We start from the raw sequence: 13,708 nt of genomic DNA, 5'->3' as shown, positions 1-13,708 counted from the left end.
GCTGGAACTCAATCCCATGGCCAGGTGCTGCAAGACAGGTGGGTTCATATGGTCTCTAGCTGGGTGGTCCTGTGCCCACCTAAAAGGTAGGTGACTGAACATTGGGCCAACCAGTAGTCTTAGCACTCCTGGTTCCTGGGAAAGCTCTGAGGTCCCCAGGTGGTGTCTGTTGTCATGAGGTGAACATGCAGCTAGTTTGCCAGGAAGAAGCTGGAGTTTAAGCTGAGCATGGCAGCCAGAACAGTGTCATGCCAGGTGGAAGGCACACTGGTCCCAGCACCAGCATGCAGGTAGCAGTTCTGGACTATATCACTGCCTTGTAGGACTTCCTAGCTGCCGCAGTCCTGCCCCTACCCAACCAGGAGTACCTCTGGGAATTAGTTTGGCCTCTATTCTATGGAGGGTGACCACAGAATAGTGCCTGGGATGGCTGCTGTCTGGGGAACTCTTGTTTTCTCAAGAAGTCCAAGAGGTTAATGTAGGGGAAGAGCTGATTTGGGAGCTGGTTTTAGTTACAAGGGGAATCAAAAGCATCTTAGGGACAAAGTGGGAAGGGGCATGGGGACTTACCCAAGGCTAGCCTTGCTGTCTGCTCCAGCAGGGTGCCAGGGTGTGGTATTAGTTATATGGTGGAACAAGCATGAGATGGAGGAACAACTCTCCAGAGCCTGAGCCACCAGTAGTGCAGACATGTTACCCTGAGATCTCTAGGGTCCCTCGGTCTCTTTCCTCAATTGTCAAGTGGGGTGACGTCTGCCCCATGCATCACAAGGCTGTCACTGGGCTTTAGTGAACTGTCTGTGAAATGGCCTGGAAAGTTAGAGCATCCTATAGGTGGGTGTTATGTCAGGATTAAGGGCATTTTATTAGAAAGACACCTCCAAGAGGACGGAGCAAGAACAGATCTCATGATCTAACAGGGGCCAGGAGTTTCGAACAATCCTTTAAAGACATGAGATTTTGGGAGGCAGAACCAGATGGACTTTGTTGAGTGTGTGTCAGGTGCTGTTTAATTATTAATTCCTAAGAATAATCTATGCAAACCAAATTCTCTAGCTGAAAGGGTTTTGACATTTAAACTTGGGGGACACTGAAAGGAATAAAAATAAAGGCCACTGGATTCTACTTTACAGTAAACATAATACAGTCTGTTCTGAAAGCTTTTTATTGTTGATCCAAGTTTAAGAATTTTCACTGATGACAGAAAATCAACGCTTTTAGATAACCTCCCGCATAGCCCTGGTCAGCTTCTGAATCTTGGTTTTTGCAGACATGTCAACATATTTCTCTCCAATACGGACAATCATTCCACCCATAATTGATGGATCAGTCTATGAAAGAAAATAAGTTGGAAATGTGAAAACACATTGACATTATTTCATTAGTTAAATGGATAGATGAAAAAGTGTTGGACCAGACACGGTGCTTACTCCTGTAATCTCAGCACTTTGGGAGGCGGGGGCAAGAGGAATGCCTGAGCCTAAGGGTTCAAGACCAGCCTGGGCAACTTGGTGAGACCCAGTCTTTACAATTAGTCAAAAAATTAGCCGGGTGTGGTGACACATGCCTGTAGTCACAGCTACTCAGAAGGCTGAGGCAGAAGGATCACCTGAGCCCAGCAGATTGAGGCTGCAGTGGCCATGAGTGTGCCACTGCACTCCAGCCTGGGTGACAGAGTGAGACTCTGACTCAAAAAAATAAAAATAAAAAAAATGAAAAAAAGTGCTTTGAAAGGCTAAATGTGTGGCTGGGCTTGGTGGTTCAGCCTATAATCCCAGCACTTTGGGAGGCCGAGGTGAGTGGATTGCCTGAGCCCACGGGTTCAAGACCAGCCCAGTCAACTTGGTGAGACCTTGTCTCTACAATAAATAAAAAATTAGCCAGGCAAGGTAGCACACGCCTGTAGTTCTGGCTACTTAGAAGGCTGAGGTGGAAGGATCATTGGAGCCCAGCAGGTCAACCCTGGGGTGGCTGTGAGTGTGCCAGGGCACTCCAGCACGGGTGATAGAGTGAAACTCCAACTTAAAAAAAAAAAGAAAAAAAAAAGGCTAAATGTGTCATGTAAATGTAACACATTATAATCATTTAAATTTAAAATCAATATAAAACTTCAACTATAGAATCAGATCTGATTTTTCACCAATACTTTCTATAGCCATCTTAAGTTTAAAATAACCTGAGGAAACATACCAGAAATAATTAAAAACCTACCTTAACCTCCAATTTCAGTATTTGGCCTTGACTTAGGAAGCTCTTCAGGACTGTTTTTAATTCAGTGAGAGTGGCGTCTTCTAAAGGCTGAAAAAGGACAAAAATCATCCTTCCAATTTAGATAAAGCAAAAGAGAAACTTCCATAGTTGAAAGAAAATAACACACCTGCACACATCACTGGGACAGGCCTTGTGAGTCCCTTTCTTAAGCAGCTGGCCCTTTTGTGCAGCTGTACTCAACACTTGCACCTCATCCATGTCAACGATTCAGGGACACGGGAAGGCCCCGCCTCACAGTAATACCTGGGCAGCTTGGTTATTTGCTGCCTGTAAAGGCCATTCCCTCCCTGTCTCTGTTCCATGGGACTAGCTGTACAACTTGGAACAAAGAGCGAAAAACTCTTTTATGATGTCTGAAGACACAAGCCCACCACAGGCCTCTCTTCTGTGCTGCCCTGCGGTCATGGTATGCGCCTATAATTTCCTTGGATAAAAAGCAGCAGTTTAACCTGGTTCCACAATCTTTTAAGTCTTCCCAGCTCTACTGGCTGCTGTCTCCCAGATCACTGTCATTTGGAACTCTGGCATACCACTCCACACCCTGAACTTCACTGAGAGAACCAGCTTTTTCCTGAATTCAGCACATCTCCATAATTTGCTTGTACAGAGCGAAGCAACTCAAATATCCAGAATGCATTCTGTCTTCTGGACCCCAACTCTCACTCCTGGCTGGCTGAGTGTTGGATAAGAACGAAAAAACTAGCTGAAGGAAAAGCCTTTTTGTATCTGCCACAAATCCTATCTCCCCACCCCTTCCTCTGAGGGCAAAACATTTTTATAAAGATCTAACAAGCCGGGCTCGGTGGCTCAGCCTATAATCCCGTGCTTTGGGAGGCTGAGGTGAGTGGATTGTCAGAGCCCGTGGGTTCAAGACCCACCTGGGCAACTTGGCGAGACCTCATCTCTACAATAAATCAAAAAATTAGCCAGGCGTGGTAGTGCGCGCCTATAGTTCCAGCTACTTGGAAGGCTGAGGTGGAAGGATCGCTGGAGCCCAGCAGGTCGAGTGCAGTGGCCGGGAGCGTGTCACTGCACTCCAGCCTGGGCGACAGAGTGAGACTCCAACTCAAAAAAAAAAAATCTAACAATGTATTCTGGGGCGTGGTGTTGGTCAGTCTACCAGTGTTCAATCAAGACATGATGTGCTGAGATGGGGGTTGGAGAACTCTGGAACATTCCTCCCTCCCACTGAGACATGAACTGAGTGCCGGGCACCCATCTGTGTCAGGCATTTCAAACCCACCAGCTCCCTCAACCTGGGCAAGCATGCGAGGCCAAGCAGCTATTATCCCACTTTACATAGGAGAGAACCGAGGCTCAGATGATTAAGAAACTCACCGCAGGTCATATCAGCACACAGATGAGCTCAGTCTGTGTTTCTTAAGCCTGTGCCCTTAGTCACTCATCAAGGTATAATTTTTTTTCCAACAGTAGAAACTTATTTACCCAAAAGTAACAACAACTGAAAGTATGAGTAACAGTTTGTTTGAAAGGACTTTCACAAAAATAAGCATCCTTTCAAAGAAAAACACGTCCCTGTGTTCACTGAAGAAAGGCCTGCACAGTGACAGGTGACCATGTGGCTAGTGAATGTCTTACCTGTGCTATACTGTCAGGGGTAACTGGTGTGGTCACAGTGGACTCTCTGTGAATGTCTGAGCTGTGATGGCTCTCTATCAGGTACGTATTTTAGAAGCACCAACTGCTGAACTACAAACATGCCAACAAATATTATGTGCTAAAACACCAATCTGAAACTGTTCTTTGGAGAGCTAGATTGTCTTTTAAACACTGGAACTATCTGTCTAGATGAGGTCAGGTGCTGTATATTCCAAGTAAATCTACCACACTCTACTGTCTTCCTGTACGGATTGAATCACATTAGGAAGAAGATATATATATATATATATATATTTTTTTTTTTTTTTGAGTTGGAGTCTCACTCAGTCACCCAGACTGGAGTCCAGTGGCCACTCCCGGCCACCACAGCCTCGACCTGCTGGGCTCCGGCGATCCTTCCGCCTCAGCCTTCCAAGTAGCTGGAACTACAGGAGCATGCTACCATGCCCGGCTAATTTTTTTTTTTTTTTTGATTTATTGTAGAGATGAGGTCTCGCCAAGTTGCCCAGGCAGGTCTCGAACCTGCGGGCTCAGGCAATCCACTCACCTCAGCCTCCCAAAGGCGCTGGATTACAGGCTGAGCCACCAAGCCTGGTGAAGATACATATTTAAGACAACAAAATTATTTCTGGGGAGTCAATGTAGTGCAGTTTAAGGAACATGAACTTTTGAGACAGGCCTGTATTCAAATTCTGGTCTCACCTTATATGACTTTGGGTAAGCTACAAATAAGAAATTATAAAGTAATCTTATTTAATCAAATAAGAAATTATAAAATACTCAGCATATATGGTAGGTTTCAATAAACAGTGGCTAATTATTATAGCCTACTCTAGCAGGTCAAAAAGATCAAAGGGCCCATTCACTACCACAAGAGGAAAGATTAGAAACTCTAGTTTCAGTAAACTACTTCATATGGTGTTTACAAAATAATTCAAAACTATAATGAATCACACCCCACTACTTTCTAACCCATTTTGACGTTCTTTACGTTTAACATCCGAAGCATTGATAAGATACATGCTGACCATTCCAAAGCAGAGGTTCACAAAAGGTGATGTAAGAATGAAATGAATGTCCCAAGTGACAAGTCACCTTCCCCAATTTTTTGATTTTACCATTTTTTTCTGTAAAAGATGATACGTGTAATAAAGGCAGATACAGCAGCACCAACATATTACTTACAGATGCAGTGGTCACTGTGCAAGGTACCTCTCCACGATGGACACTCATCATGGTGGAAAAAGCAGAAATGACTCCTTGGGTATCGCCTAAGCGGCCATTTTCAGCAAGCAAATCTGGGAAAGTGATGGCATCTTAATAACATGAAACTTATTGCTTTCACCCCAAAAACAAACTTAGATTTATGGTCTTAAAACATCATACTCTATGTTCTTTAAGAATACAAATGAAGAAGATACAACTTGTTATTTAAAAAATATATCCAATGTTTAAAGAAAAAAGACTGTAGTGACAAGCATTTATATTAGTGTAAAGGGTTCTCACCCACACAGATTTGTAACAGACTTGGTGTACTCAGCTTGCAATCTGGTTTTCATATTTATGTTACAGATTCCAATGTGTGGCTACAAATTCAAAGATGATGACATGGATACACTTTCTTTGGAACCTGTATTGTGAGTTGGCCATGAGGATTTGCAAAGCAATCCAAAGGTACCAAAGGATGCAGATGTCTTCAGATATGAAGGTACAGCCTCTGGTCACAAATCGTTTTCTTGGTATGAAATCGCACTTGTCTCCTCCATGGGTTGAAACTACTGAGCATGCAATTAGACATGTTTGCAAACTCTGATGGACAAACAATTCACCAAGGTTGCTGGTTAAGATGCACATTCTCATTTAGCATGTAGGGGGTGTCCAGATATTCTCCACTGCCAACAGGCTGATGCTGATGCTCCTGGTCCACAGACCACATTACCAGTCAAAAGTTTTAAGTGCCCACAAATGACAAGTTCTCATACTTACTGATCAGGTTGGATGTGAGGGGAGAGAACCTCTCTTTTGCTGTGATATCATTTAGGTTTTTCACTTTAATGGAACGCTTAACATAGGGATTCAAAATAGAAGCAGCCACCTTGGGTTCCTTCAGGAGTTGCTAAAATGTCAAAAAAAATTTTTTTCCTTAAATTCTTTAGAGCACAAATGAAGAATCGACAACACACACACCTTCTTATGAAGTTAAGTAATTTAGGAATTAAATTAGCACTGTCAAAGAACTTATGGAGAGAAGTTTACAAGCAAATAATTTTGTCTTTTAAGAATACACAGTATAAGCCGGGCCTGGTGGCTCAGCCTGTAATCCCGCACCTTGGGAGGCTGAGGTGAGTGGACTGCCTGAGCCCGCGGGTTCGAGACCCACCTGGGCAACTTGGTGAGACCTCATCTCTACAATAAATAAAAAAAAATTCGCCGGGTGTGGTAGCGTGCACCTGTAGATCCAGCTACTTGGAAGGCTGAGGCGGAAGGATCGCCAGAGCCCAGCAGGTCGAGGCTGCGGTGAGCGGGAGCGGCCACTGCACTCCAGTCTGGGTGACAGAGTGAGACTCCAACTCAAAAAAAAAAAAGGAATATACAGCATCATGGTTTTATTTAGGACAAAATGATCTTTGAAAACATTTAAAAATATTTTAAATGCTTCTTAAATTTGTTTTTGCTTTTCAAGAAAGATTGTAATACTGAGTGACCTCTCACAGAAACAAAGATCCCAGTATCACATGTTCTCACTCATATAATGAACCTTGAACATCCAATGTAATACTATAAGAGAATGACTGACGGTACTGGGAAACCATGGGGGGGGGAGGGGGATGGGATTAACAGTCACAAATATCTGTCTGGGGACGGGGAAACACCTCTTATCAACAGGGTGCCTGAATGAAACGTAATTGTATACCTAACCCTTAACTATACCCCACAAAATCATAATAAAAAATATTGATTAAAAAAATCAGTTAACCATTAAAAAAAAAAAAATACATGCTACAAGAAAAATAAATAAAAACATAATAAAATTTTTTTTTTTAAAAAAAGAAAGACTATAAAAAACTAAGCAGCCAAAAGCTTCAACTCACTGCAAATATTAATGTGTTTAAATGGGTGGCACTCTGATCTTCCTAGTGATGCTATTCCTCGAGGGCAGGCATCTACAAAAGGTGCTGACTGCAGAGGAGGCGACTCGCCATTCCCTGGAAGGGTGGCCCATCCAAGGCCAGCCCTGATTCTGTCTTGCATCTTACAGCTGTGAGAAAACTATGATGTTTCCAGAGCAACTTCGCAGAGTCTGGGAGGCCGAGTGGACAGAAAAAGGAAGCATAACCACCACGGGGGACCACTTTGTCCTCATTTTGTTATACCACAAATAACTGAATTCAGTGACCCTGTGCAGCTTCCAGCACCTTGCTCCCCTTAGTATTTGGCCAGAGTTCCAATGAATCAGCAATGGCTGTTTCCAGTCTGGTATCTTTCAGGTACATACCTCTATATGCCTTTCAATCACTCTGCTAGCACCTCCTCCAGGCTCCCAGCCAAGAATCCTATCTCTGACCTAGGCTACTTGTCCCACATTGCCATCCAATGCTAACATTTCCACTTGAGTGGCCCCATAGAAATGCCATTTTCCCATAAAAGTTGCAGACGTATATAAATTAAAAGCACTCTGGAATTTGGGTTACCTAGTTTTTTCATGTTTCTTATCTTTTTGTGCTACATCACCCAGTGGACAGTTAGTACGACACTTGTCTAGTATCACACTTCCCTCTCGGTGCCAACAAACTGCTAATTTTCATTTATAAAGAGTCTTAACTGTGCCCTTCTTTTCCTCCACATTGTGACCAACTTCCAGTTTATAGTCAAACCCCATTTTAATGTTTAAAACCCAGGTCATTCTCTTCTTTGTAAACACGACTGTCAGATTTAAAATGGGCATAACCAACAAGTGGCAGATAGTCACCACCTCCAAAAATGCCTGTGAGAGATTCTGTCTGCTCCTGCGTGCCCTTTCCCCAGGTGTCTTCAACAGTAAGGCTGGGCCCATGGGCACTGTGAGGATCATAGGGTTTATCACACTAGTTAAGAACTTAAGCATTATCTGTAGATGTAAATGGTTAAAGGAATTCAGAGCTAAAATTATTGTTAGGGAAAAAGTGCCAATAAAAGCTCAAAATGAAAAATGAACAAAAGTAGTACAGAACAATATTTATATAAATAATGTTCTACACAACCAACCCATGAGTCCTATATACTAGACTGTGTCACCTTCCCCTTCTTTAACATAGACTTCATTGCCAGAGGTGGCAACTACAAAATAAAAGGAGAGGGATGCAACAAAATGTGTAGAAACTTGTTAAACTGAGTAACAAAGCAGAGATTTTCCTATTTCAGTTAAACTGTAGGCTTCTGTTAATTCAGTTTATTTACTCTTTTTTTCACGTTTTTTTTTTTTTAAAAACCAGCATGTTCCACTCAGTTATTCTTCCCCCACATCTTAGGAACCAAATAATAATTAAAACAGAAAAAAAAAGTTCCACGAAGAAATTAATTTCCAGTAAAACAAAATCATAATATATTTTAAAAGACTATTTTGAGCCGGGCTCGGTGGCTCAGCCTGTAATCCCACGCCTTTGGGAGGCTGAGGTGAGTGGATTGCCTGAGCCCGCGGGTTCAAGAGCCGCCTGGGCAGCAAGATCTCATCTCTACAATAAATCAAAAAATCAGCCGGGCGTGGTAGCGCATGCCTGTAATTCCGGCTACTCGGAAGGCTGAGGCGGAAGGATCGCCGGAGCCCAGCAGGTCGAGGCTGTGGTGGCCGGGAGCGGCCACTGCACTCCAGTCTGGGTGACAGAGTGAGACTCCAACTCAAAAAAAAAAAAAAGACTATTTTGGAAATATCTTGACCACAAGTACAGATTTTTGAAGGCGACTTTTAAATTATCTTCTGAAATGTCAATTTTCTAAAATTATCATTTTATATTTCTATTTTATGTGTCTATCTTTTCTTAGCTCTATATCTTGGTTCCTAATATGAATATCCTTATATGTATCTATCTGTTCCTATGATAAAAGTTTCAGTATAATAAAAACCCAATATTATTATAAACAACAAGTTACAGAAAACAGCCTTATGCAGCTCTTTTTCTTGTAGGATATATCTCATTAGGGATGTATAGTCAAATACTAAAAGAAAAAAATATCCAAATAGGAACCTAATATGTAGAACAAGAAAGTTACTTACTGCTACTCTTGACAACTCCTTTTCTACTTGTTCCAGCTTATTCTGTTTTGACGCAGCAGAAAAAAGAGCAGTGGCATAGCGGCCTTCAATACCATATACCTGAACAGGTGGCTTAAAAGAAAAAGATGGAGTAGGAAAGGAAGGAAAATCAGTTAAGGAAATACCACACTGTTAAGAGCAGAATTAAAAATTTATAATTTTTAAAACCCATTCCTTTAACACAAAACAATTTAATTGTATTATCAAGGAGCTCTCCTAAATGATAATTTGCAAACAAATTAGGGACATCTTCTTGGCCAGGTCACTCAATCTTTGAGCCTCCAAGTCTTCATCTTTAAAATGTGACAGTGTCTAAGGTGCCTTCCAGCTCAACCTACGTATAATTCAATGACCTGTACTTTAATTTTGAGATGAGCTTATGCTCCCTTTGAACTCTCCCTGAGAGTTATATCAATTCTCTGTCACACAGGAACTGCTAAAGAATTATAAATGATCCATGAAAACGGAGTCAGACTTCATATTCCAACAGCTATTAGCTATGTTTCACTTCTGGGGGCTTTCTGGTGACCTTTATCATTATGCGTTATTACACTTCCTCTTCACTGAGGGTCAACTAGACTAGTACTGGTTTGAAAAGAAAGGGACTAGCAAATCTTTTAAAGGGTGAACCATTTTGGTGCCCAGTAGAGAAATACTCTTGTCAGTGCTGATTTTCTTTGGAGAAAGGGTATGATGAGTGTGAATATTCCTTACGAGCTAGGAAGAAGGAAAGATGGAACAAGGAGAGTTAAAACAGAATTGTAATAAAAACGGAAATACCTTGATTTTAATATCAACTCCTGTAATAAACCTGAGCATATCATTTTATTTTGATGAACCTATTTCGTTCATTAAAAAATAAATAAATGCTTAGTTTGCCTATTTTGGAGGGTTAATAGAAAAACAAATAATTTTTAAAAAAGTTCTCATGTTTATAGGTTATGTACATACCTAATGCACAACAAGCACACAATATCATTCCTTTCCCTACCCCATGCATACATTTCATTTTGGGAACCACACATCATCCAGAAAAGCTTAGACAGTAGCTACACAAAAGTCCATGCCCTAAACTGTATTGCCATTTGACTCACACTTTCACCTCCTTTACGATTATACAAGAATATAAATTAACATACCCTCACAAGCTTGGCAAACGGCCTGACCATGGATGTACTGAAGCATCGCACCTTCAAAACAGTAAAGGAAAACAGACTAAATGAGATTACATGAAAGATTTTTGCATTTAACTCAACAATAAAAAAATTTTTTAATGACTTTTAAATAATTAGTCTTGTGTGTTTCTTTGCATCATCACATAGAATACCTGAAGGTGAACTGCTCTTTATTACTCAGGAGTAAATTTCCTCACTGACAATCATTGCAAGTTGTTTGGGAAATTGCCTTTCCACGAACTTCCTAGTTTTCTAGGAACAGGCTGAGGCTAGCACACCCATATGAAAGATAAAACGCTAACTTCCAGGGAGTGCCTACTTCAAAAATATTTAACAAAATTTTCGGCATTTCTGTTACCACATCCTTGAGCATGCTTTTAATAAAACCGGGAAGATTCCAATTATGATCTGCAACAAATGCACTTTCTTAGGAATCTGAATGCTCTCTGAAAACAAAGTTTAATTCTTTGAGTATTGCAGCAAACAGTTTGACCTGACAAGAGAGAGGCCCTAGTGCTGAGTGGCAGTCTGTTGTCTATTAAGACAGAGATGGAAACCATAGTTAAAAAAGCACTTGCAAGGATACAGGTCACCTTCAAATACTTCCAGCTCTGAAACGTACTATGTATATCAAAACTGGTTGGGAGGATTAAAAGACTTTTTAATTAACACTTATGTGGAAATTACAAAGATAAAAGGGGTCATGATATGTGAAACATCAAGGCGAGACGCAGTACAAAGAGCACAATCTTTTTCCAACTCCATCTTCTGTGTGACTCTGGCTGAACAGCTGAGGACGAGCCATTTAAACTTTTGTCTCACTTTCCTTATAAAACTGCGAAATGTGCGTTACTAATTATTTCTTAGCATTACTAGAGATCCCTGACAAGTTTTACCACAATGGCAATAGAGGCTGATTGACGGGGGCCAGGCCGTGCCCTTTCCTGGAAGTCTGGCGATGCCCGTACGCTCTATCCCGCGACCCTCAGGTCAGCTGCTTTTAAGGTCAAGGTCAAGGTACGCGCAGCCCCACACCCACTGCCCGTAGGCGTCTCGAGGGGCAAAGCTGGGTCGCCCATCGAAACCAGCGCTCGCCGGGCCCCACGGCCTTTAATGACACCCAGGCTTCCCCGGTTGTGGCCTCGCATTCTGGCACTCAGGGTCTGGTACCAGTCACTCTACAAAGGATGGATCCTTCCGCTGCCTTTTAGGACCACTGTTCTCTCACCTGCCGGGAGAGCCCGGACACCGCCGAGCCTGCCATCTTCTCCCGGGCGGCTGTAGGTCAAACCCGAGCCGGAGGAGAGGCTCATAAGGGCGCACGCGCACGTTAGCGTAACCGCTAGGCTCTCTGGGAAGTGTAGGCGTAGGTCGCCATGCCGCATGCGCAATGACCTCCCTTAGGCCGGGAGTTGTAGTTCTTAGAGACGCTGGTAAGGGCTGGACCTAGAAGGCTGGGGTGGGGCTGGTGGGCTCCGGCTGCACCTGAAAATGAAATCCTTAGATTACTGACTAAGCGGCCCTTACTGTGGATTGGGTTTGCTGTCCCTAGTTATAAAATTTGCATTTAGATAAATATGGTGACATTTGTTCCGTGTCATGCTCATCACCAGCCCCTCTTTCATCTTTGCCCCTCTTGCTAGCATGCCACTGACTGCATCAATGGCCGTTGTTCACGCTGCATACGAAAACAGAAACAAAACAAGATACCCCCAGGGTTCTTGCAGTTCCAAGAGCAGACACCACGTCCCTTTTACCTGGGGCATGACTGCCCCTTGTTAAAAGATTATCAAATGATGCTTGTTTAAAGCACGGTAAGGAAGATGTTATTCAGGACCGTCACAAGGAGTATAGGGACGACTGCAATGAAATCTTGCAGTAGGGGAGAGAGATTGGGTTCAACTTCGAATACAATCTGCATGGGCAAGTGGCAATTTATAACGAAGGAGCAGTGTGGAGGTCAGTGGATGGAAAATTACTAAGAAAAATCAGGGGCCCAGGGAATTCTCGCTGAAGAAAGGGCAGAGTGATCAGACATCTTCTGTGGGTTGTGGAGGATGATTAGTTATTGAGGATGATCAGTTATTGGGGTCGGGGGTTCTGGCTAAACTGACTTAGCAGGGTTCTTTTGAAAACTGAATTTTGCAAGGTAGTGTACACATGCGCCCAGAAGAAGGTTTAGAAGTCTAACTAAAATTTGGCCAAAGAATCCTTGCCATTCCACATTCTCCTCCCCTCTTTCTCTATCTCACCTGAGTACCGAATTGACCTGTTGATTTGTGAGGGCATTGAGGGCGTGTGAGATTCTAATGCCTGCATTCTTGATTTTGGATAGGGCAGAGTGATATCCCAGAACAGACCTAAAATAGGAGAAACTGGGTTTGAGCAAATGTGGCTTTGAAACTGAGAACTGGACACTACCCTTTGGCCAGTTTCTCTGCATTCATAAAAACAACGTATCTTCATCCAATTCTCCCTAAACGAAACTTAGCTGAATTTTCTCTGTAAAGAAGAGAACTGGCTGGGGCCACGGTTCTTGGTTGCAATCATGGGGTTCTATGATCAGTTTAAAAGAAAAATATTCTGCTCAGATTTATTATAGGAACACAGGTGAATTCATGAATTTGCCCTTTTAAAGCACAGTTTTCTCATCATTACAAAAAACTTCTACAAATGCAGAAAAGTAGTAGGAATGTAATAGCCCTCTTTTCCATCACTCAGAGGTAGCTGTTGTCAATACTTTAGAGTCTTGTTTCTCAAAATTTTTTTAGGCTCTAGCCTAAACTGCCCAGGCTTGAATCCCAATCGATTCTGTGAGCTTGGTCCAATTTTATTACTTCTCTGTGCTTCAGTTTTCTTATCTATAAAATGAATATTATAATAGCATCTGCCTATAAATTATTAGGAAAAATAAAAAGTGAATACATATGTAAAGTACTTAGAACAATTGTCTGACAGAGTGGCACTCAATAATGTTAGTTCTTTATTTTGTTTGCTTTTGTTCTACATGTAGATTCACAATCTACATACAATTTAGTATTTTACCTTTTTTTTTGAGTTGACATCTCACTCCATCAACCAGGCTGGTGTGCAGTGGCACCTTCACGCATCCCAGCATCGACTTGCTGAGCTCTGGTGATCCTTCCACCTCAGCCTTCTGAGAAGCTGGAACTACAGGCATGCGCTGCCATGCCTGGCTAAGTTTTGATTTATTGTAGAAATGAGGTCTTGCCAAGTTGACCGGGCTGGTCTTGAACCCGTGGGCTCAGGCAATCCCACTCGCCTTGGCCTCCCAAAGTGCTGGGATTATAGGCTGAGCCACTGAGCCCGGCCTACCTTTTTCTTTAATAAA

The 13,708-nt window shown here is 42.4% G+C and overlaps 1 protein-coding gene across 1 annotated transcript; it reads right to left on the bottom strand.

Moving 5' to 3' along the window:
* Positions 1-1,146: 1,146 nt before the first annotated feature.
* Positions 1,147-11,844, bottom strand: ATP5O (ATP synthase, H+ transporting, mitochondrial F1 complex, O subunit). Its single transcript, XM_008073407.2, has 7 exons — positions 11,585-11,844; positions 10,321-10,371; positions 9,143-9,253; positions 5,878-6,007; positions 5,077-5,189; positions 2,212-2,298; positions 1,147-1,331 (listed from the first exon to the last, which is right to left on the bottom strand). The coding sequence occupies exons 1-7, from the start codon at positions 11,618-11,620 to the stop codon at positions 1,218-1,220; spliced, it is 642 nt and encodes a 213-aa protein (XP_008071598.1). The 5' UTR covers positions 11,621-11,844; the 3' UTR covers positions 1,147-1,217.
* Between the last annotated feature and the right edge of the window lie 1,864 nt (positions 11,845-13,708).

Source organism: Carlito syrichta, unplaced genomic scaffold, assembly GCF_000164805.1.
Source record: "Carlito syrichta isolate Samal-C Ts95f unplaced genomic scaffold, Tarsius_syrichta-2.0.1 Scaffold315835, whole genome shotgun sequence".
In the NCBI taxonomy this organism is placed as follows: Eukaryota; Metazoa; Chordata; class Mammalia; order Primates; family Tarsiidae; genus Carlito; species Carlito syrichta.
This window is presented reverse-complemented; position numbering and strand designations above follow the sequence as displayed.

Excerpts from the sequence above, each read along its gene's own strand:
- ATP5O (XM_008073407.2), bottom strand. The coding sequence starts at position 11,620 with ATGGCAGGCTCGGCGGTGTCCGGGCTCTCCCGGCAG. Across the intron at positions 9,254-10,320 it reads CGTTTGCCAAGCTTGTGAGG|CCACCTGTTCAGGTATATGG; the intron begins GTATGTTAATTT and ends TTTTCTTTTAAG. Across the intron at positions 6,008-9,142 it reads AGGAGTTGTCAAGAGTAGCA|CAACTCCTGAAGGAACCCAA; the intron begins GTAAGTAACTTT and ends TTGACATTTTAG.